Here is a 24,852-nt window from a genome sequence, read left to right as displayed (position 1 = left end):
TTACTACTCATACAGAACACTTTATTTCTGGTCACCAAATGTATGGTTTTTCTTCACACCAAACAATTCTCTGCAACACCAGCTGGGTATCCACAGATCAACTCAATTCTGACACCATCTACATGGAGATACCATCAGATTCCAGGTTAAGGGCTCAGTCTTACAGATTGCCCCCCCCCCCAAACATACACTTTAAATGTCAATCGTTAAGTGTAGGTCCGGTCCCCAGGTAACCCACAACTTCTGTCCAATTTGGCTACAAATTGAAGGTTCTCATGACCTTCTCCTCAGGTTCAATTAACTTGTTAGATAAGCTCACAGAATTCAGGGAAACGCTTACTTACATTTACCAACTTATTAGGGGTTATGATAAAGAATACAGATGAACAACCAGATAAAGAGGTACACAGTGCCATGTCTGAGAGGGTCCTGAGTGCAGGAGCTTCAATTCCTGTGGAGTTGGGGTGCATCACCCTCCAGGTACGGATATGTTCACCCATTTGGAAGTTCTCTGAACCCCATACACTACTGGGATTTTATGAAGACTTCCTCACACAGGCATGATCAATTAGTAACTCCAGGAATGCCTGGGTGGCTCAGCAGTTGAGTGTCTGTCTTCAGCTCAGTGGTTGAGTCCCAGGATCAAGTCCCACATCGGGCTCCCTGCATGGGGCCTGCGTCTGCCTGTCTGTGTCTCTCATGAATAAATAAAATCTTAAAAAAAAATTAGTAACTCCATTTTCAGCTCCTATTCCTTCTCTGGAAGACAATGGGTAGGGCTGAAAATCCAAGCTTCTAATCACAGGTTGGTCTTTCTGGTGATCAGTCCCCATCCAGAGTCACCTCATTAGAACAAAAGATGCTCCTAGTGTTCTTTTTTTTTTTTTTTTAAGATTTTATTTATTTATGAGAGACAGAGAGAGAGAGAGAGAGAGAGAGATACAGGCAGAGGGAGAAGCAGGCAGGCTCCATGCAGACAGCCTGATGTGGGACTCGATCCTGAGGAGTCCAGGATCACACCCTGGGCCAAAGGCAGGTGCTAAACCCCTGAGCCACCCAGGGATCCCCCCTTTTTTTTTTAAGATTTTATTTATCGGGATCCCTGGGTGGCGCAGCGGTTTGGCGCCTGCCTTTGGCCCAGGGCGCGATCCTGGAGACCCGGGATCGAATCCCACGTCAGGCTCCCAGTGCATGGAGCCTGCTTCTCCCTCTACCTATGTCTCTGCCTCTCTCTAGATTTTATTTATCTATTCATGAGAGACGGCGGGGGCGGGGGGACGCAGAGACACAGGCAGAGGGAGAAGCAGGCTCCATGTAGGGAGCCTGATGTAGGACTCGATTCTTGATTCTCGGAGCCAAAAGCAGACCCACCCAGAGCCAAAGGCAGACGCCCAAATGCTGAGCCACCCAAGCGTTCCAATCCTAGTGTTTTTATTACTCCAGAAATTACAAGGATTTTTAGGAGATCTGTGCCAGGAACCAGGGACAGAGACCAAATATATATATATATTTCTATTACCTGACAAGAAAAGACAATTTCTTCAATAAATGGTTTTGGGAAAACTTTACAGAAAAATGCAAAAGAATGGAAATGAACCACTATCTTTCATCATATACAAAAATTAACTTAAAATGGACCAAAGACTTGGCTGTTAACACCTGAAACCATAGAACTCCTAGAAAAAGACATCAGTCTTGGTGATTTTTTGGATTTGACATCAAAAGGTAATAAAAGCAAAAATAAACAAGTGGGACTATATCAAACTAAAAAGCTTTTGCAGAGCAGAGGAAAACACCAACAAAATAAAAAGGCAATTTACCAAATGGAAGAAAATATTTCCAAATCACATATCTGATAATGGATTAATATCCAAATTATATAAACAACTCCTATAACTCAAGAGCAAAAAACCCACAAACAACCTGATTAAAAAATGGGTGGAAGATCTGTACAGATATTCTTCTAAAGAAGACATACAGACGGCCAACAGTATGAGAAAAGGTGCTCACCATCATAATCATCAGGAAAATGCAAATCAAATCACAATGAGATATTACCTCATACGTGTTAGAGAATGGCTATTATCAAAAAACAAGAAATAACAAGTGTTAACAAAGATGTGGAGAAAACACAGAGCTTATTTTTTGCTCAGTTGCTTTCAAACTTGACACGAATCAGAAATCCCCTGGATGGATGTTAAGTGTGCAACTCTTTTTTTTTTTTTTTTTTAGATTTTATTTATTAGTGAGAGACACAGAGAGAGAGGCAGAGAAACAGGCAGAGGGAGAAGCAGGCTCCCCGCAGGGAACCTAATGTGGGACTCGATCCCAGGACTAGGATCACACCCTGAGCTGGAAGACAGGAGCCCAACCGAGCCACTCAGGTGTACCTCCCTGTATGGATGTGAAAAAAGACTGTTAAAACAGTTAATAATTCAGTAAGCCTTGGGTGGGGTTCAATAATTTGCATTTCTAAAGAGTTCCCATATGATGCTGATGCTAGTGGTTCAGGGACTACACTTTGAAAACCACTGTTCTAGTGAAAGGACAAATAATATACTATAAACATCAGAAATACATAAAGTGTCTAGTATGTTAGAAGATAAGTGCTCTAGGAAAAAAAGCAAAAGTAGAGCAAGATAAATAGCTCATACAGAGCTGGTATTCTTACGTTTTATTTAAATAAAATATCCAATTTCCCAAACAATAGTGATAATGGCTAATGGCTCTTGTCAGACAGTATTCTAAGGGCTTTACATATATTAACTAATTTAATCCTCAAAAAACCCTTATGAAATAATTACTATGATTTATCCCCATCTTGCAGGGAGAAGTTTCTCAAAGACTGTGTCTTTGACTACTGTATTTCTGTGCCTAGCTCAGGGAATGCTGAATAGGTACTCAATAAATATTTCGCAGATAGGGAATCCCTGAGGGTGGCTCAGCGGTTTAGCGTCTGCCTTCAGCCCAGGGTGTGATCCTGGAGACCCGGGATCGAGTCCCATGTTGGGCTCCCTGCATGGAGCCTGCTTCTCCCTCTGCCTGTGTCTCTGCCTCTCTCTCTGTGTGTGTCTTTCATGAATAAATAAATAAAATCTCAAAATATATATATATATATATATTTCACAGATGAATACAACTTTTAGTTGAGTACTTTTTATTAAGTACTTTGTAAGAAGCTCAAATGTCTTAAGGAGATACACAGGTCCCATCAAAATCTGGCTGTGTCTCACTTTACTCATCTATTATTCTCCCATACATACCCTAAAACTTCAGTCATGGTTCTGAGTATTCAATTTTCTATTCTGTTATTCCATTTTTCCATTTTCCCTCTGTCTTGCAAACTTCCATTCAAACCCTTATACTCAGTTCTCCTTTCTGCAAAGCTTCCCTCTCCCAACACGTAAGTAAGCCTTTTCTTTATGGTCTCAAAACTATCTAGGACCAATCACAAACTTTGTTGTAAATTTAGTCCCATTTAAGGCAAGAACTCTTGAAACTCCTCAGGGTCCAGACAGTGACTGATATATAATTCTGAAGTATTTATTGAAAACTGATTGAGTTCAATTACAGAGCATAAACCCAAGAGCTGTGTTATGTACATTATTCAGAACCTAATAATTCATGATGGAAATTAAAGCTCTGGAAAGTGTATGAAGTAATCTCAGAATTAGAAAAAAAGGATTCATAGATGAGGCACTGTATGTTTGCTCAGCTACATTCAATTTATTCAACATATTTACCGAGTAGTATGAGCAAAGTAGTAACCAGAGATTGAAAGCTATTAAAATTCTTATCGGAACCTATGGCTATGTGTACACTATATTTACTTACCATTACACAACTAAGTCTAGAAACAGCAACCTGTACTAAGGGTATTTTGTGCTTGGGTAGATATTCATACCTTTTTTTTAAAAAAAAAAGATTTATTTATTTATTTATGATAGACATAGAGAGAGAGAGAGAGGCAGAGACACACGAGGAGAGAAGCAGGCTCCAGCCGGGAGCCCGATGCGGGACTCGATCCTGTGACTCCAGGATCGCGCCCTGGGCCAAAGGCAGGCGCCAAACCGCTGAGCCACCCAGGGATCCCCTATTCATACCTTATTCATACCTTTCTGATTGTCCTCTTTGCACCAACGAGAAGGTTAGGTAGATGATAAAGGCGAATATAACTCGGTTTTCTATTTTTCAAAATGGAATACCCTTTTGCACTATTTACCCTTCCAATGAACGTTGCAAAATGTAATTCAGCACCAAGCTGAAAAAACAGTCAATTTTTCAACCATGTAAACCAGATCCCATTACCCATCACTCTTGCTCAGCACCCTATTGGTGCATCCCATCATATTTAGAAAAAGGTGCAAATCATTCACTAGGGTCCACAAGGCCACACGTGATCTGGCTCTGCCTCTTTTTAGCCTCATCTGCTACCGCTGTCTCTTTTGCTCATTTCATCCAAATAAACTGGCCTTCTTGCTCTTCCTAGAACCCACACAGCTCATTTATCCTTAAAGACCTTTGCAAATGCTATTCTGTCCTCCTCACACTCATTTCTTCCAAATGTTCCAATGGTCTACTCCTTTACTTCATTCAAGTCTCTGCTCAAACGCCACCTTCTCAAAGAAGCCCTTCACAGCCACCCTATTTAATATTAAGATCCTCCTCTCCATTCCTTTCTTTGCCCTGCATTACTTTCCTCTTAGTATTTATACATTATCATTAACCCATTAGAACAAGGATTTATAAGTCTCCTCATCGCAATAATCTGCAACATCACCAGCATTTAGGAGAGTGCCTAGAACACAGCAACCTCTCAATAAATATGTGGAACATTCTCTGGCATTCTCACCAGGGTCATTCCATTCACACAACCTCAGGAAAACTCAGAAAAAAAAAAAAAAAAAACACTTAAGCTCTGACTCTTAAGTAAAAACAACAAAACAAGGTCTTATCAGCCTTGCCATCACGATCTGTCGGTTCTGAGTGGCAAAGAGCCACAGCGGGTCTTCCTATAAGTTTAACTGGAAAGGTAACTCCTCCAGGTAAAGCTTGCAGGCAACCTGAATTTTGAAATCAAGGGACAGGAAATAGTCTAAACAGAAAGTTCCTAAGAGGACCACGCCTAAACACACAATCTTGATTTTTAAGACCATCTCGCCCTCGCCCTGATAATTTACCAACCCCAAAGTTATTTTTCCTTTGGCTTCTTAGCCCTTTTGGTGCTATGGATCCTTAGCCGGTCTGGTGAGAACTATGGACCTCTGGGAATGCCCTTAAATGCACGAAAAGCAAAATATACAGACAGTTACGAAAGAAACCAATTTTACTCAAATATAGGGTCGCAGATTTATGCTCTTCTTGCCACGGTGAAAATAAGAAAATTCCGACGGTTACAGTAGGATCCAGAGGGAGAATCCCTTAGGAGACCACACTCTGAGGTCCATCCCCGAGCACCCTCAAGTGGCGGCAGGGAAGCCCTGGGCGCCGAGACCCAGCCAACCCTAGGGGGCGTGTCTGGGGATGAGCGCGGGAGGGACGCGGGCGAGGGTCCTGGGGTCCGGGAGGAAGGCGGGGGCCTCTCATTTGCAGAGCGCTCGCGGGGCCAGGCATCATCCCCCCTCCCCCGCTGCTCGTCCAGCCCTCGCCTCACCTGTGCCTGCCATCCCCAGGAGCCGCTCCGGCACCCCTCGCAGGTCTTCATGGAGGCCGCGGAAGATCTCGTGAAGTTTCTCGAAATGCTCCGAGGAGACGGCGGAGGTGGCCATGGCGCAGGCCGCACTCGAGCAGCGGCCGCCGAGATTTGGGGCTCTGGGCCCGCTCCTATTCCGGCGGTCAGCCGCCCAGCCCCGCGGGCATCACGGCGACCGCCGCCACCACCGCCGGCTACGAGGCGCTTCCGGGGCCGCGACGGGGTCCTCCCGAGCCGGAACGCCCACCCCCTTCATTCCGTCACTGGGAGAGCGCCAGGCGCGGAAGCCTGACGGAAAGTTGCGTGGGCTCCTCGCTCGGGCGATTCCGGGGAGGGTGGCGGCACGTCGGGCGAGCGGCAGCCCTGCAGTCCCGAAAATACCCGATCCAGGGGATGGAGGGAGCGCCACAGCGTAAAGGGCTGTGAGGACCCGCGGGGCGGGCAGCGCGGCCACCTGTCCCCAGGGCCCCGCCTTCCTGCGAGCGGAGGGCGCTGCTGTGCATGCCGGGAGCTGTAGTTCGGCGCGGAGGACGCTCGGACCCCGAGGCCCCGCGTAGGCGGGGGCGGTGGTTCTGTCAGGCCACAGGCGCAGGTGGTGTGGTGTCTGCAAGCTCCTGAAGGCCGTCTTCGCTGTCATCGCACCGTTTGGCCGCTCTGACTGCTAAACGTTAGCTTTCAGCCCTGGGAAAATAGCCGGGCCAGGTTCCAGCTTGCCCGCGAGCGGAAGAGGACTTCGGGGAGGCCGAGCGAGGAGGGTCACATGCTTTCCCAAGCTGTCCCCGGGCAGCAGGACTGCAAAATACGCGCTCGGCCCCCAGCGTCCGGGCTCGCGGATGCAGCCGCTCAGCAGTGTCTTTGTTAGGCGTAGTCATGCTGGATTTGGGCATGCGTTGGTGAATAAAGGTCACTCTGCACTTGGTTTTTTTTGGTGATGTGGGAGCAAGGCGGTGACCCGCTTCGTCAGGTCTCTTTCCCACTCTGTATAATGTGTTAACAATTACGAAGTCCTTTTGTGCGCTCACTACATTGGTTTTCACGGTTCGGTGGTGGGAAATTCCTATTTCCAACTATTTCATGGTTTTCCTATCGAAGCCCTCTCTGAAATATCTGCTTGGCAGCCCAATATATAAAACAGCCCAAACATACTAAAAGATATGGGACTGTTCAGGGGGAGATGATCTGGTGATTTAGAGCTCCTGGACCTTTATTTTTATTAGACTGACTCATTGACCACTGATTCAACAAACACGTTGAGCGACTAATATTCACTGAGTATAGAGAGCAAACTCTGAAGTTGTTAGTGGAAGGGTACTGTGGTAAGTCCCACAGCATTGTTACAGGAGGGGCAGGTACAAAAAGGCAGGCCGGGTGGCTCAGCGGTTTGCGCCGCCTTCAGCCAGGGCCTGATCCCGGAGACCCGGGATCGAGTCCCACGTTGGGCTCCCTGTATGGAGCCTGCTTCTCCCTCTGCCTGTGTCACTGCCTCTCTCATGAATAAATAAAATCTTAAAAAGAGAGAGAGAGAGAGAAACATAATAGCCTCGGATGGAATAAAGAAATCTATATTCTTTAAACAGCATCATAAAAGACAGGTAGAAAATGGGTGAATCAGTGATCATGTTATCACATGACCGAAGTTAATGACATTTGAATTGAGACTGGGCTGTGGTGAGAGTCTGGGACAAATTACCCTTAAAAATGAGAAGTGACTGTATAACCCTAATAATGAAAAGTATTTTCGTCTTATGACTAAACTTTCATTTATTTGTTTTCTTCTGTTGACTCTAAACTTTAATTCTTACAGTTTTTATTTTGGCAAATAACATAATCAAAAAATTTTTGTCATTGATAGCTCAACATAAATTAAGTAAAATATTAGTTCAGTTGTGCTTATTAAAATTTTCCAATTTTTCCATAAAACCTTTTTTTTTTTTTTACCATTTCTAAATATATACCTTAATAGTCAAAACGAGTTCAACAAGAGAATGTTCATTTACAAATATGAGAAGACTGTGGTCTTATAACTTTTTCCCACCAAAGTGAATATCTAATTGTCAGTCCATGGAAAAAATCACAAACTACTAGAATAACATACTCCAAGCAAGTGATGGGAACATTCCGGATTCCTCCAATTTCCTTTGGCAGCATGACCTTTGATAAAAGTTCTCCAAATTAAATGTATATTTTCACCAAATAGACATTTAAATCTTGTCAATGTAATGTACGGAAATGCTCTGAAGATTATGAAATTGACTGTAAATTATTCATATCACTCCTTAGGATAATTTTACCAAATAAAGAATTGTTTTGTTTTGGATCTTTTTCTGCCACATTGATTGGTGCTTATTAAGACAGAGCAGTATGAGTCTTGCTAACTCGAGTGCTCACCCTCAATTCTTCCATAGTTACATATACCCATCTTTAGCTGTGTCTTTGCTTTTTGAGTCCTTAACTAGTCCTTTCACTGCATTCCAGAAGAATCCGGGATTCTTCTTTTTTGGACTTCTTCCCTGTTACCCATGCGCTTCTTGTTGAGTAGTTATCCACATACACAGAATCTGCTTCCCTTTGCAGCTTTACCCATTTGCATTAAAGATTGGATGTCACTGTTTACTCCATCTTTGAACACTTACCTGCACTGAGTCCAGTTTAATACAGTTCCTTTGTAGCTATTTTGAATTTTGTGAAAATAATCCCAACTCCCTAACTACATAAGAACACACAAAGATATACACAGTGACAATCACCAAATAGCCTTTCCCTTCTTCTGATTTTCTAAGAGAAACTAAGGCACAAAAAGGCCTCCGTGGGTCTGGGGTCAGTAAACTGAAATCAGGTAGGTGGTCTATCTTCCCATACTACTCCGTTCTTTACCCACTTGCTGGCCTGAGAAACAGGAAAATGACAGTTTAAACTTGATTTTTATTTCTGCCTTCCCCCAAATTTCTGCCATCCTTCCAATTCCACAAACTTCTTAGAAAAGGAAGCTCTCCTGTGATCTAGACATGTAAAAGTGTCTTAACAGCAGTGGCTTTAGGTTGTCAGAGATAAAGCCATGCCATAATCCAGATTCAGTTACGAGTTTCCTGAAAGAATCTAGATGTTGGCATATGATGGTTTTCTCAATAGATGAGGGATGAGTCCTCACCTTGGCTGCTCTTGAGCCAAGCCACTGTTGACTCGGAGTTCACCTGGGGCTGCAATGTGGACCTCTTGAAATGAAGGTTGGTCAGTAGTCAGGAGGATAGAAAGTAGTCCAAACTGCTATAAATTGACCCTGCCATAGCTAAGATTCTCCTAGGTGGTAGGTTTCAGGAGGCGAGTATGAGTTTGCAGGTCAAATGAGGATCTTATCCTATGATATCCCTTGTAACTCTGGCAGTAATAAGAGTAAAGTAAATCTGAACTAATGTAAGGTGTTTTGATGAATCTGGCAGTGTCCAGTGGGCTTTTCTCAGACATCAAGCAGGCAGGGATAGAAAGTTTGTTCTCTTTGTGCTCAAGGTTTTGGCCCTCATGAACGAGAATCATTTTGGCAGGGAGTACTCAGTAGTCTGCTGCATGTTCCTCCTGAGTCCAACTGCTACCACCTGTCAGTCTATAGGGATGCCCAGCAGGTCACAGCTGACATCCCATAGCCGCCTTGCTATTGTCTCATTCCGAGCCTGGGCAGAGACCCATGCCACACTGCAGTCACTGGAAAGGAAAGACAGAGGCTTAGAACACAGGGTTTAAGAATGGAGTCTGTTCTCTGACTGGAACAAGGAATGTGACAGAAGAACAACCAAGGGATGACATATCTTCTATGTACTTCATAGGGCCAGTCTTTGTCTTATCTCTTCATCCTCCAATCCTTACCTCTGAGAAAATGTAATTATCATTGAGATCTCCTCACCAGGCTACCTTCCATCAGAATGTCTAATATATAATGCATAGCATTTAGTCTTCATATTCTCCTTTATATGTATATATTTAACTATAACATCAGTGTCTGACTGACACCTGTGTATGTCCATCCTGTTCACACAGGACTTGTACTGTGTCAGGTTGCAGAGATTACATTGGTTACAGATGCTCGGAGTGGTTAAAACAATCAAAAACTCCTCTGAAACCTACTATTTCTGGTCTACTTGCAATTATAACTTTATTTTTCTTTTTTTTTTTTTTAATTTAAATATTTGAGAGAGAGAGAGAGAATATGAGGTGGAGGGGTTAGAGAGGGAGTGGGAGAGAGAGAATCCCAGGCAGACTCTGGGATTGAGCACAAAGCCCAATGCAGGGCTCAATCTCATGACCTTGAGAACATGACCTAAGCCCAAACCAGAGTTGGATGCTTAATCAACTGCACCTGTGCCACCAATTATAACTGTTTCTAAACTCAAATAACAAGTAAAGCCAGCTTCATAAACAACAAAGGAAGGAAAAGATTGATAGCATAAGAGAAATGTAACAATAAGGTACCAAGTGTTTTCATATACTTTCTCTTCATTGTTGTAGTCCTAATTATTTTAAGTCTCTATTAAATGCACGAGAGGTATACAAACTGTGCACTGCCCAGAAAATCTTCTCAAGGAAAGTTTACTCATTTTTGTATTTGCTGCATCTAGTACATGGCAGGTATTCAATAAAGGTTTTTTTAAAAAGTGATTGAGTAAACAGATTGCAATCTTTTAAGTCACATAAGAAGCAATTTTAAGAATTATACTATTTCAAGGAAATTGCTTCCAAGACATTTTAAGCAAATTCTGAAGATGAAAAGGAAAGTCGGCAAGTCTGAAGTAAGCACATGAAGCAAACTCCTAACATTATGTCCATAGAGACACTGCTAATCAAAGAGTGAGTTATGGACCACCAGGAGCATCATCTGGGAGCTTGCTAGAAATGCCAATTCTCAGGCCCCATACAAACCTGCTAAAACAGAATCTCTAGGGTAGAGGCCCAGGAATCTGTTTTCAACCACTTCCTTAGATGATTCTAAAATGCACAAAAGTTTGAGAAACACCACTTAAAGATATCTTCACATTTACAAAACAATACTTGTAAGTATAGTACTTCTGTTTAAGGGAATTCACCAGCATGACCAGCACAGCCTGCCGCTGCTGAGTAAAAAGACCATCACTGAGAACCAAAGCCTCCATCAGACTCTCTGGAAATAAGTTGGCCTCTGTAAGCTCCTATAGCCTCTACTGTATTGTGCCTTACATTCTTTGGAAGGTTATGACAGATAATGACATAATGGGCATGAAAGTGCCTTGTGCCATAAGCTAAGACATGCTGTAAAATTTACTCAAATACCACTGTAAAAGCTACTTAAGTGTGGTTATGGCATTAGCACAGTCATGGTGCTGATATTTCCAGTAGGAATTTGGGGATTATCAATCAGTATACATAAAAAGACCAATTTCAAAACTTACTACAAAGCCATAATAATCAAGACACTGTACTACTGGCATAGGATAGACCTACACATAAATAGAACAAAACTAAAAATATAGAGGTACCCTTACATTTATGGTCAACTGATTTTTGATAATTCTGTTATACACTGAATCATGTCCCCCAAAGTCTGTATGTTGAATCTCTAATATATAATGTGACTATATTTGGAGATAGGGCCTTTAAAGAGATAATTAAGGTTAAGTAAGGTCATAAATATAGGGCTCTATTCAATAAGACTAGTGTCCTTATAAGAAGAGGAGACACCAGGATTGTGCACACATAGAGTAAAAGCCATGTGAGGACAGAGCACGCAGGCAGCCCTCTATAAGCCAGGAATAGAGGCCTCACCAGAAACCAACCCTGCTGGCACCTTGATCTTGAACTCCCATCCTCCGGAACTGTAGGGAAATTAATTTCTGGTATTCCATTATGGCAGCCCAAGGAATTTTTTTTTTTTCCTAACAAAGAGCATGAACTCATGGCCCTGAGATCAAGACCTGAGCCAAGATCAAGCGTTGGATGCTGAACCAACTGAGCTACCCAAGTGTCCCAGCCCAAGTCATTTTAATACAGCTAACAAGAAAATTCAAAAGTTGTTGGAAAAAGCAACTTTTCAACAAACAGTTCTGGGACAATTGGATATCCACATGCAAAATTGAAGTGGGACCCCTACCTCATGATATATATAGAAATTAATTCAAAATGAATCATAGACAGAAATGTAATGCTCAAATTATAAAACAATTAGAAGAAAACATAGTAAATCTTCGTGACCTTCAGTTAGACGATGGTTTCCTAGATATAACACCAAAAGCACAAGTGACAAAAAAAAAAAAAATCAGTAAATTATACTTCATCAAAAAACTTCCCTGCTTCAAAAGACACCATAAAAAAAGTAAAAAAAACAATCCAAAGAATGGGAGAAAATATTTGTAAATCACACATTTGATAAGGGACTTGAATCCAGACTATATAAAGAACTATTACAATTAAACAATAAAAAGACAATGATCCATTTTAAAAATGGACTAAGGATTTGAATAGGCATTTCTCCAATAAAGATAAACAAATGGACAATAAGTGCATGAAAAGAAGCTTAACATCATTAGCAGAAAAGTGCAAATGAAAACCAATGAGAAAAACTAGAAAAACATAAGTAGAAAAATTACTTCATGCTTACCAGGATGGCTAAAATCAAAAGGACAGACAATAAGAAGTGTAAGCAAGGGTACAGAGAAATTGGGACACTTATCCACTGCTGGTGGCAACATAAAATGGTACAGCCAGGTGGGAAATCAGTCTGACAGTTCCTCAACAGTTAAACATGGAGTTGATATACAACCCATATTCTTTTTTTTTTTTTTTAAGATTTAATTTATTTATTCATGAGAGAGGCAGAGACACAGGTAGAGGGAGAAGTAGGCTCCATGTAGGGAACCCAATGTGGGACTCGATCCTGGGACTCCATGATTATGCCCTGGGCCGAAGGCAGATGCTAAACTGCTGAGCCACCCAGGCATCCCTACGACCCATATTCCAGTGGGATTCCATTTCTAGGTATATAAACCAAGAGAAATCTCCATACAAAAATCTGTACGTGAATATCATAGCCCCATTACTCAATTAGCCAAAAAGTGATAATTCAAATGCCCATCAACTGATGAATGGATAAATAAAATATGGTATATCCACAAAGCAAACATTATTTGGTGATTAAAAGGAATGATACACTGATACATGCTTTGGCACAGATGACCTTGAACACATTATGCTAAGTGAGCAAGAAGCCAATCACAAAAGGCCACATATTATATGATTCCATTGATATGAAATGTCCAGTACAGACAGATCCATAGACACAAAAAGTAGATTTGTGATTTCAGTCAGAAAGTATAACCAGTGCAAAGTTTCAATGCTTCAGTTAAGAGAGACTTACGTTCATTTTTTGATAATGGTCAATATAGCTGCTGTTGGATCTTCGAAATGCTTAAAATTAAGAATCCATGGCACTGGAAAGGCTCTTCAAAAGTCAATTAAATAATTACTAAGTCACGGATTTGAGGCTGACTTTCTTTAAACGGCTGTCACAGGCTTAAAATCTCCAGGGAAGACGAATCCAGTCACTTATGGAAAATCTTTCTAGTACATAAAACTATATAAATTTATCTTCCTGAGCAGCCCCAGTGGCGCAGCGGTTTAGTGCCGCCTGCAGTCCGGGGCATGATCCTGGAGACCTGGGATCGAGTCCCACATCAGGCTCCCTGCATGGAGCCTGATTCTCCCTCTGCCTTGTGTCTCTGCCTCTCTCTCTTTCTCTGTGTCTTTATGAATAAAAAAATAAAAAAATCTTAAAAAAAATAAAATAAAATAAAAAATAAATTTATCTTCCTGGGTTTCAGATCCATATTTCCAACTATCTGCTATACATTTCTACTCACATGGAGTCCTATGGATAACAAACTCAACATGGACTGAGCTAGGTTTATTACATAGTGGGCAACCAGTCTATTCCACATTCTGTTTTTTTAAGGGGGTGATAGGACAGAGGGAGAAGGAGAGTCTCAAGCAGGGGCCATGCCCAGTGTGGATCCCAATGCAGGGCTCCATCTCCACAACCCTGAGATTAAGACCTGAGCAGATCAAGAGTCAGATGCTTCATGGACTGAGCCATCCAGGCACCTCCATTCCACACTGTTTCAGCAATAGCAACCTGATCCCTTTCTGAGGAATTACCTTCTTCCCACAGTTTGAAAACCCCATTAATCAAGAGGCTGGTCTTCCCCTCACCAAGGGAGTGAGGATGAGAGGATGGAAGATCCAGTGCTTCCTTGCTAGAGACTGAATGGTGAGCAATAAAACAAAGACTGAAGGTAGTTGGCCTATGCTCATTCCAGCAGCAGTGCCCTGGCCAGCTGACTGGCCACTGTCTGTTCTAAGCCTGGCTTTTCAGTCTTCTCTTTGGTTCTTAGGAGAATACCCATATTTTAATAAATTCCCTTCTCACTTAAGTTAGTGTGAGTCTGTTTCCACTGCTTTGGAATCAAAGAACCCTAAGCTCTACATGTGATTTTTCCATGTCTGCTGTCTCAGTTAATGTCATTATCCATCTCCGAGTAAGTGAGGTTTGACCCCAGGTCACTAACTCCTCCCTGACCCCTCACTCATTTAGTTATCATGCCATAAAAATTCTGCCTCCTCAGGGCTTCTATCACTTAACCCTCCTTTGTATTCCAACTGTCATTACCCTAAATCAGGAACTCATTCTCTCACTTGGATTATTTATTCATTCATTAAACAAAGTCACCAGGGATGTTTCACTGAAGCACAGAGCAAATTATTTCTCTACCGGAACAACTTCTGTGGCTCCTCTCCAAGCCTGATACTATGGGTCTTTCATTATCTAACAGTCTACCTTTCTTTCTAATTTTAATTTATTTATAGCCCTTTCTCTAAAATGTCAAGTTATTTCCACATGATCTTGAAGGGGGAGGTAAAAACATTATAAAATTTCAGTCTTATGTGATGTCTGAGATTTGCTTCAAAATAACATGAGAGGGGGAATCCCTAGGTGGCTTAGCGGTTTAGCGCCTGCCTTCGGCTCAGGGCGTGATCCTGGAGTCCCGGGATCCAGTCCCACGTCGAGCTCCCTGCATGGAGCCTGCTTCTCCCTCTGCCTGTGTCTCTGCCAATCTCTCTCTCTCTCTCTCTCTCTCTGTGTCTCTCTCATGAATAAATAAATAAAATCTTAAAAAAAAAAACATGCGAGGGGGGGAAAAATACGGGAAGGCCTGGTGCATGGAGATAGAGGAGTGCTAGCCACAGCTTAATGGTTGTTGAGGCTGCCCTTATGGGTATACAGTGGGGGTGGAGGTGGGGGCGTTCAATGTGCTATTTTATCAACTACTGTGTATATTCAAAGTTGTCTACAATAAAAAGTTTTAAAAGTTTTCATTGATTCACGAAGGGAGTCTATCAATATTATTTTAGTCCTGAAGACAATAGAGAAATACAGATTCAAATTCTTTTTAACGTAGGGTATCCTTGGGTGACTCAGCGGTTTAGCGCCTGCCTTTGGCCCAGGACGTGATCCTGGAGTCCTGGGATTGAGTCCCACGTCGGGCTCCCTGCATGGAGCCTGCTTCTCCCTCTGCCTGTGTCTCTGCCTCTCTCTCTCTCTCTCTTTCTGTCTCTCATGAATGAATAAATAAATAAAATCTTTAAAAAAAAATTTTTAATGTAAAAAAAAAAAATTTGAACTAGGAGTCCAAGAAGGAACAAAGAAAACTGGATGGACATAACATAAGGTAGGAAGAAAAGAAACAGCCAGAAAACATAACAAATGATTGCCATGGAGAAAATCAAAACTAGCCGTACCACAAAAAATGCAAATGAGTCAACCCCCTTATTACCAGGTAGGAATCCGAGTGAAAAGACAAAAGATATGTCGCACAAAGTACTTTTTAAGAGGAGTATAGTACACCAGACAAATCCAAATTATTTCCTTTGGGCAGTAAAACTGCATCTTCAAAAATAAACACATTCATACCTGAAATGATGCCCACTTAGAACCTCAAGACCTTCAGTGATGGCACAATACAGGCTGGTCTGCGCTCCCTGTTGAGGGGTCTTGATGAAGAAGGAGAAAAGCCACCACATCCATTTCATGAAAGGTGAGTGCCGAACCAGTTCAGATTTGACTGTACCAGGGTGTACAGAATACGCTGTAATGCCAGAGCCTGATGGGGGGGGGGGGTACCACATAGAGGAAGACATAATTTGATATTGTCAAATAGCCAAGGAGAGCAGAGGGTGTGAACAAACATTTGGCCCCATGAAGACTCCCTTCCCACAATAGTATTACAGGCACTCCTCACAGTAATTTATAAATCCCAATGGAGGATCCATAGGTTAAGATTAAAGCTCAAAGAGGTTATTCACTGTTAGGGAACAGTAGAGGGAGGCAGAACTCAACCTCTCAGGAGCACTTGACAACAATAATCATTCCTTTCTCAAAGCTGCCTTTTTGTTGGCTTCTGTGACCCCACCCTCCTTCTGGTGTTCCTAACCCACTACTTCCTATCAGTTTCCTGGACCAGTCCATCATCTTCAACCCAAACTTCAAATGCTGGAATTCTCATGGCTTGCTAAACTCCCTCTCTGTAACTATATGGCAGGCACATTTTTGTGCACATTATACTCCTTTGAACTCTTGGCTGACTATGAGAGGCAGTATATTCTAGTGGCTAAGGGCACAGACTCTGTGGTCAGACTGCCCAGTTTCAAATCCTAGCTTTGCCTCTCATTAGCTGTGTGACCCAGGGCAATCTCCCTATGTTGTGACTCAGTTTCCTCTTAAAATAGGAGTAAACCTAATTCTTGCACCCAGTAAATTTTTATTGATTTTAGAAAAATAATATAGCATATATATATATGCATATATTAGGTATAATATATATATATATATATATATTAGGTTGTAAACAGTATTGTTTATAACTTAATCTCCCTAGTACAAGTGAAGTTTTGCTGCCAAATGAGCTTTGGTGTCAAGCTTCTGAAAAAAGTGAATTTTCACGTCTTTGTGGATTTCATGATTGCAGATAAAGGACTACGGACATATATTATTTCCAACTTGACATCTATTCTAGATGACCCATAGTAATGCTCACACACTCCAAAACTAACTTCATACTTTTAAGGCCAAACCTGGATCTTGCAGTGTTCCCTAACTCCCAACCAGCCAGGCACACAGAGCAGTTCTTGATAACTCCCCACCTTACCATGTATATCCATCAACAAGCCCTGGGGGTTTCCCATCCTAAATAACTCTTAGGAGTGTCTACTACCCTCCGTCTCCACTGTGGTCCAAGCCACCCTCATTTCTCACCTAGACTACAGAAATCACCTGCTGCATGCACTCCTGCCCCCATTTTTAAAAAAAATTATTCGGAGACATAGGCAGAGGAACAAGCAGGCTCCCCGCTGAGCAGGGAGCCTGATGCAGAACTTGATCCCAGGCCCCCAGGATCATGACCTGAGCCAAAGGCAGACTCTCAACCACTAACCCACCCAGGCGCCCCTCCTGCCCCCATTTTAAAAAGGCTTTCATTTTAAAGGTTCTCCAGTGCTCTTCCACTAAAATCCCTACCACAGCCTCTACAGATTTTGCTTCTGTCTACCTCACCAGTCTCAGCTCAGACCTCTATTCTTCTTGCTTTCTACATTTTAATCACAGCAGCCTCTCAATTACTCAAACTGAGCCCAGACCCTTGAACATTTTATTCTGTCTGCCTGGAATGTTTCTCAACATCTTTAGATGCTTTGTCCCACCCACTCTGTAACCTATTTAATTTCCACATAGTTTGATGATCCCATTCAATGATGGGGCTCCTGCGTCTGACTCCTTGAGCCAAAATTCTGCCTGCCTCCATTCCTAAGGCAACTCCAGCTGTCTGCCCTGGATTACTCTTCTTTTTATCGAAAATTCAGAGCAGGCAAGGCAAAAGACCTCTGTATTTGTGATTGGAGACTCCCCTCTTCAAGCATACATTTCTCTCTTATGTAACCTTCTGCTGTTAGGGAAACAGTCCTGCTCCCTACCACCACCATAGTCCAGCACCTGTTTTATACTAATGGTTGTATCTGGTGCCAGATCAGGTCCCTCTCCCACACACATTTTTTTCAAAGATTTATTTATCTGAGAGAGAAAGAGAGAGCACATGCATAGGTGGGGCAGAGGGAGAGGGAGAGAGCAAATCTCAGGCAGACTCTGTGCTGAGCCCAGAGCCTGATTCAGAGCTCAATCTCACAACCCTGAGATCATGACCTGAGCCCAAATCAAGAGTCAGACACTGAGCCAACTGAGCCACCCAGGCACTCCCAGGTCCCTCCCTTCTATCTAGTCTCACTATGAATAAAAAGCCTTGCTTGCGGGATCCCTGGGTGGCGCAGCGGTTTGGCGCCTGCCTTTGGCCCAGGGCGCGATCCTGGAGACCCGGGATCGAATCCCATGTCGGGCTCCCGGTGCATGGAGCCTGCTTCTCCCTCTGCCTGTGTCTCTGCCTCTCTCTCTCTCTCTCTCTCTCTCTGTGACTATCATAAATAAAAAAAAAAAAAAAAAAAAAACCTTGCTTGCTCACAATGGCTGACCTAACGAGGACAATAACCTATAAAGTAGTCCCATTTTACTTATGAGGAAATAAGTCTTGAAAAGTTAAGTAGCTTGCTGCAGGTCACACAGCTATAAGCGCTAAAGCCAAGCCTTAAGACTCAAAGTCAGAATTTCCTAATCTCCTGTCAGCCACCTCCAATATTCAGTTGTGGGCTACTTACTAAAATAATACAGTTACAGTCATGGCATCAGGTTTTGTCCAGGGGATGGGCTCCAGAGAACAGTAGGTATTCTGTGGCTTTTTGCTACTTCCCATTAACTCTTATCTCTATACTCATTTCTTCTAAGCCTACCTTTGAGCCTCCGAGACAGTTCTTGGGTGAAGAGAATGTTGGCTAACTTGCTGTGACAGTAAGCCAGACCTGCATTATAGAATTTCTCGCCCTGTAGGTCATGGAAGTGGATCCTTCCCAGGTGATGTGCTAGGGAAGACACATTCACTATCCTTGATGGGGCTGACTCCTTCAGCTTCTCTAGCAGCAGGTGGGTCAAGAGGAAGTGACCTATGAGGAAAACTAGAATTAATGGCCAGGGCCAATGCCAGGGTAAAGGGAGTAATGAGCCCTGCAGAAAACTCAGGAACATGGCTTTTTGCCTCATTAATAATCAACTACAGAACAAGCTCAGTGAGGGTTTGGGGAAATACCTTCCATGAGGGAGGTCTAGATCATGTGAATATGAATGAAGTCTTGTCTCCTTCCGACTCTGATTAATATCACTCAAGAGCAGGCAGGGTCTATCTGATGCTGGCCATGAGGATCACCACAAAGAAAGCAACACAGCCCCCAGTTCAATTAGGCTGTTCAAAAATACCCCAAGATAAATTGAATCTGGATTGCAAATTAAAATATGGTGGAACCTCAAGAGGGCCTAAGTTTATCCCTGAACTTCTGGGCAGAACCATTCACTTGTGTTCTATCAGGGCCCAGAGGTCATTTACACCACAAAGACGGCTCAGTCTAACCCCTAAGTTTTTTAAGGAGAACTCTGGATTTCCTCTAGTTTTGTTATGAGACCAGATTTCTTCTCCCCCTCCCCTTTTTTTTTAAGATTTTATTTATTTATTTGAGAGTGTGTATGCAAGCATGAGCTGGGAAGGAGCAGAGCGAGAAGCAGACTCCACACTTAGCAGGGAGCCAGATGTGGGGCTCCATCCCAGGATGCTGGGATCATGACCTGAGCTGAAGGCAGACACTTAACTGACTGAGCCACCCAGGTGCCCCAAGACCAGATTTCTTACCCAAGTGGTTGACTCCCATGTGCATCTCAAAGCCATCTACTGTCTTAGTGTAGGGACACATCATCACTCCTGCATTGTTGATCAAAATGTGAAGATGCTTTTCCTCTGCAGGGAAGAGATGTAGTGTTGAAGCAGCCAGCCACTACAGTTATATCTGAGAAGTCTGCCTTATGCCTATGCTTTAAAAATGGTGATGCATGACTTCAATCTTTCCTGTTTCTGCTTCATTTGTATTTTGTATTTTTTTCCCTGTTTAAGACTTTAGCTGAATCCTGCATACTTACTACAGAGCAAAATTCCTTCTTACACAACCAAATGGCCCTTCCGATCTTTCCAACTGAAGAGCTACTTACTGCTTTTTGGAAAATGTTCTGTTCACCTCTCCTAATAGAAAGACCTCCCGGGCTGAATCAGAAGATTCCGAAGTAAGAGAAAAAAGGCTGTTTTGTATGCACCTCTGCCACTGGAGAACTCCAAAAGGTGCCAAAAGGTGCTGGTTTCACCTCTTTGTTGCATCTGACAACTCTTTTTTGTGGCTTATTTTCCTCATGCGATTTGTAATTTCTAACTATGAGCTCATATCCGTAGAAGTTGTTTACCTAGGGAGGCCAAGATTCCTGTGATATGAGGAGATATGCCTACAGACTACTCTTGGGTTTGATTTTGATGTGATACTACAGGGTTTTATGTGAACTCCTCAGCTCAAGATTCTTGTACCATTTGGTGATGTAATAAATTCTCCCGCACAGATGTTGCCAACTTGAGGTTCTAATATCTTGCAGATGACTCTCTAACCATCTATGACCTAAAGAGAAGATAAGCTTCTTTTCTAGGTCTTGGAGCTGGTTGCCTACTTTTTTTAAGCCCTTGTACCATGGACCATATAGTTTTTTGTGAATCCCAACCCTATGTGGAGCCAAGATACAGCTCCCCTCAAGGCCTGCGGCCTCATCTCCTGTCTCTGTATGAGTATTTAGACTCTAGACCCTAAAGCTCATACTGAGTTCTGATATTCCTGTGAGGTTTTTGGCTTTAGTTCTTATGCACTGCTATGACTTTTAAACTCATTTTTTTGTTTCTGCTTCTTGAGGATTCCCCCTTTGTTACTAAGGAGTTCAGCTACAAATGAAAGTTTTTGATTATAACTTATCTAGCATTTCTATGTATTAAAGAGGGAGAAGGAGCTTTTCCTTTAACTAAGTCTGCTATGTTGACTGCAAGACCAACAACATAATCTCCAGTTTTATACTTACCTGCTAAGAAGCCTTTAGCAAAGGCTCTAATAGATTTCGTATCAGCCAAGTCCAATTTTCGCACTAAGACCTGTTTGTTCCCTGTCATGGTCTGGATCTCTTTGGCCACCAGTTCCCCCTTTAGCACATCCCGGCATGCTAAATATACACGGGCTCCTGTCAACCAAAACATAAAAGAGACAAACTGTCAGCTCTGCTTTTGAGTAGACACTATAGACTTAAAGACTTATAAGTGTGATTTCCTGTTCTATTTTACTATTTTTAAAAGATTTTTATTTAATTATTTGAGAGAGAAAGAGAGAGAGATAAAGTGCTTGAGCAGAGGGGAAGGGGCCAATGGAGAGGAGGAAGCAGACTCCCCGCTGAGCTGGAGCTCAATGTGGGGCTCAGTCCCAGTATCCTAGGATCATGACCTGAGCTGAAGGCAGACACTTAACCAGCCAAGCCACCCAGGCACCCCTACTGTTTTAAATGGGAATTTTACCCTTACTTCATGACAGAGGTATTTGATGAGCAAATCAAAAAAGAAAAATCAATCAATAAGTCATTAAGTGTCTATTATATGTAGTGAATTATACTAGGTTCAGACCAGCAAATCTGTGGGACACTTGGAGAGTTCTCGAATTCCAAGACTGGGGGAAAATAATCAGCATGGTCATCCTTGTGAGGGATAAAATGGCAGCAGTAGGAGGGAATTAGAAGCAGATGAGCTTGCCTCTTTGAGCCAGCTCTTTTGCTGTCTCCTTTCCAATGCCTGTGTTGGCTCCAGTGACCACAGCTACCTTCCCAGGAAGTTGGACAGTTGATGTACACACACCCCTAGACAATATTTTCCTGTAGAGAGAGAAGGAGAACTCATCAATTCTTCATTCTCTTGGTCTCAGCCAGAGGTTCCTGCAGCTACCACGTCTTCCGATCCCAAGGCTAAGGTTTACTTTGGTTCTTTCCAGTGCTGTCCTTTTATAGATTTAAGGAAAGTTGAAGAAAAGTTTTCTGCTCTTGCTCAAGGTTTTTTTGTTCAAATATTTTCTGCTCTTGCTCAAGAACAAAAGCAAGTACAAGAACTGCAGTACAAGAACTGGATAAATATTTGATTATCCAGGCACCTGGCTTCAGTTTGAGCTCTTTGACAGGCTTAGGGAATCATAAGACTCAGCCTAGAAGCAAGAACTGGTCCACTTATGTCAATCTGTCCACAACTGGCACTTTATGCCCTCCATACAGAGCTAATCCAACACAAAAAATTAAAATTAAGGAAGCTTATCAACCTGGGGTCAAACGGAAACATGCACACACACAATCAAAAATGAGACAAAGAAGAGACAAAAATCAAAGGGGAGCTGAGATTCAAGTCCTGGTTTAATTTGTGTCTTTGTTCCTAGCACTATACTACCCATCTTTTCCAAAGAAATGAATCCACCAACAGGGATTAGCACCTCAAACTATTCTTTTTTTCTTTGCAAATTTCAAGACTCAAGTCAAAAAAACAAAACAAAACCAAAAAAAAAAAAAAAAAAAAAAAAACTCTCTTGACCAGGAGATGTACTTTTAAAGTGTTTCAGCTTTTTCATTGAACTTGGGGCTGCAAGGCACACATGCCTAGCCACTAAAGCTACCTGCTTTGTGCACACAGGCCAATAAGGAAGCAAAACAAACTAACTCATGATGCTCACCAAAAGATATCTTCCTCCTCAGAGAACAAGCCTCCCTGGTCAGTTTTTCATATCCTTTCAGTTTTAGCTCCGGGAATGACAACAAATCAGGATCTCTTCTGAGCTCTTTCTTCTCCTTACCAACAGGAACCAAAGAGACAATGAAGTAGGAAAAGTCTAGCTGTGGGCTAGCTCCCACGACCTAGCCAGGTGGTTGGGGCTATGACCCTTGCGGTATAATCTTCCTCAGAGATGTGAGCACTGTTTTCAGTTCAGGCTCCACTTTTTCTTTTTTTTTAAGATTTTATTTATTTACTCATGAGAGAGAGAGAGGCAGAGACACAGGCAGAGGGAGCAGCAGGCTCCATGCAGGGAGCCCAATGTGGGACTCGATCCCAGGACTCCAGGATCAGGCCCTGGGCTGAAGGCAGGCGCTAAACCGCTGAGCCACCCAGGGATCCCCAGGCTCAACTCTTCATTGAGATACTATTTGGGTAAGAGGATCTTGTGGTGGCAAGAGATAAAAAGCGTTCTTATCTGAGTGGGAGCCCTAGGGGTTCAGAAAAGGAGAAAAAAAAAAAACTAGAAGAGGAGCACGAGGGTGGACGGTGACCCGCCCCCGCCCCGCCCCGGGACAGGACGGGCTCTTCAGTCTCTGGATCACCGTCACTACTGGTGATTGACTCAGAACCAATCAGCGGGCGCCCGTTGTGCAGCTCTCCGCCGATTCTCTGAGGCATCCGGCCAGCCATTGGCTGATGTGTCACCAGCTCCAGAGTCCACTACCCTTCAGCCTCTCGTCCCCCCCACCCCCAAATCCCGGGCCTGACTCAGGCCCCCGGATACTCCTGCTCTGAAGGCAGGATGGCTCAGGATGAAACCCCCTTCATTTCTTTCCTTTCCAATATCCGCCCAGAAAAAGAGCGAATCTCACAGCATCAAGAGTGCAAGCAGTGGGTCTCCAGATACCACGATCCCCACCGAGGGACAGTTCCAGAAAGCAAAAAAGTCGAATCGCTCCATTGTGCTTCAAAGGCTGGAGGCAAGAAGCTAAGACAGGGCTGGTTCAAGGCGTGGGAACGAGGGGGAGAAACAGTCGTAAGGTCCACACTCCATTTTAGGGTCTGAAATCCCGCAATGCTGGAAACCTAAGTGAGGTAGCCTTGCATTCCGGATTCTCTGGAGCAGGAAGCAAGGGCTGCTAAGGAAAAAAAAAGGGATCGGGAGGAACAAAGTGAGGTGCCCTTCCCGCCGCCTGGGGTCTCCTGCTCCCGCTCCCCGCAATCCAGGACAGCTAGACCTCCTCCGACCAACCGAACTCCCGGCCTCGACCTACATGGAGCCAGTTCCCCCCGGGGGAATTTTTTTTCCTTTTCCTTCTTTTGGAAACAGAGCTCCGGTGAGGATTAACGTCCTTCTGAATTCTCCTCAAGAGAAGGCAATACATTTGCACAGACCTGATTTGGGGTGCAGCGATGTACAGGAAAAGGGGGAGAAGAAGGAGGAGGAGCAGGAGCAGGAACGTGATCATCTTGCCCGGCGGCTGCGGCGGCTGCAGGAACGGAGCGAAACGCCCCGACCGCGCCGGCCGAGCGAGACTGCTGCTCCCCGACACGCCCTAGTCTTAGTACGACGGCCCAGGGCGCAAAGCCGTCTGGGAAATGTAGTCCACAGCTTGGGCGAGAGGGAGCTGCTTGCAGAGGCAACCTGACCCTTGCCTGATAGTGCCTCGTACACCTCAAATGCCCGAGCGTCTACGCTCGAGGGCCTCTAGGATCGTCCAGCTCCCACAGTCCTCGGGCCAGCGGGGTTGTCGTGAAACCTCCCCGGTCCTCTAGCTCCCGGTGCCCAAGTCCAGATCCTGGTTACATTTTCCCCAACCATAATGAGCCAGTTACCGCATTGTTTCTCCTGGGGATCAAAGATTGGCGTCTGGGGAGTGTTCCAGGAGGCGGATTACACAGGAGAGGAGCAGTTGGAGTCTGACAGTTGGGAAGGAAGGGGGGAGGTGAGAATCCTTCCTCCTTGGGGATTCTTTCCTCCAGTGGAGTATAAGCAACCTGTCCGTGAAGACAGTAGCAGGAGAATCACTTCATTGTGTGTCATCATGCTAACTATCATGATTTTCCTGCTGTTTGGGGTCTTAATTGATAACAGGACACAGGTTTCCTGGTGACTTGGATTAGATATATTAACTCCCCGGGTAGCACTGAATTTCTCAGATTAACACAGTTGGTTTTGCTTACTCATGAAATATGTAATCCTGTCTTGAAGTAAGGCCATGAAAATTCTCTGAGAACAAGTGGATTCCCCGTTCAATTATTCCTTTCAGCTCTGCCATCTGAGGCCAATATCTAGTTTCCAGGAGGTAGAGGTGGGAGATGTTGTTTTAACAAGTCAATAAC

The 24,852-nt window shown here is 43.5% G+C and overlaps 2 protein-coding genes across 2 annotated transcripts in view; both read right to left on the bottom strand.

Annotated features, from left to right (window-relative positions):
- VTI1B (vesicle transport through interaction with t-SNAREs 1B) overlaps nucleotides 1-5,915 on the bottom strand; it is a 31,027-nt gene extending 25,112 nt beyond the window's left edge. The window contains exon 1 of the mRNA XM_041758261.1: nucleotides 5,654-5,915. Within this exon, the coding sequence (XP_041614195.1) occupies nucleotides 5,654-5,768 (115 nt within the window). The 5' untranslated portion in view covers nucleotides 5,769-5,915. The remainder of the gene's footprint in view (nucleotides 1-5,653) is intronic.
- A 2,679-nt stretch (nucleotides 5,916-8,594) lies between these two features.
- Nucleotides 8,595-24,061, bottom strand: RDH11 (retinol dehydrogenase 11). The gene is made up of 7 exons (XM_041758260.1): nucleotides 23,905-24,061; nucleotides 21,511-21,629; nucleotides 20,796-20,951; nucleotides 19,543-19,647; nucleotides 18,596-18,805; nucleotides 15,678-15,867; nucleotides 8,595-9,388 (listed from the first exon to the last, which is right to left on the bottom strand). The coding sequence occupies exons 1-7, from the start codon at nucleotides 23,976-23,978 to the stop codon at nucleotides 9,286-9,288; spliced, it is 957 nt and encodes a 318-aa protein (XP_041614194.1). The 5' UTR covers nucleotides 23,979-24,061; the 3' UTR covers nucleotides 8,595-9,285.
- Nucleotides 24,062-24,852: the final 791 nt, after the last annotated feature.

This window comes from Vulpes lagopus, chromosome 6, assembly GCF_018345385.1.
Source record: "Vulpes lagopus strain Blue_001 chromosome 6, ASM1834538v1, whole genome shotgun sequence".
Lineage (NCBI taxonomy): Eukaryota > Metazoa > Chordata > Mammalia > Carnivora > Canidae > Vulpes > Vulpes lagopus.
The sequence above is the reverse complement of the archived record's forward strand: the minus strand, read 5'-3'. Positions and strand labels throughout refer to the sequence as shown.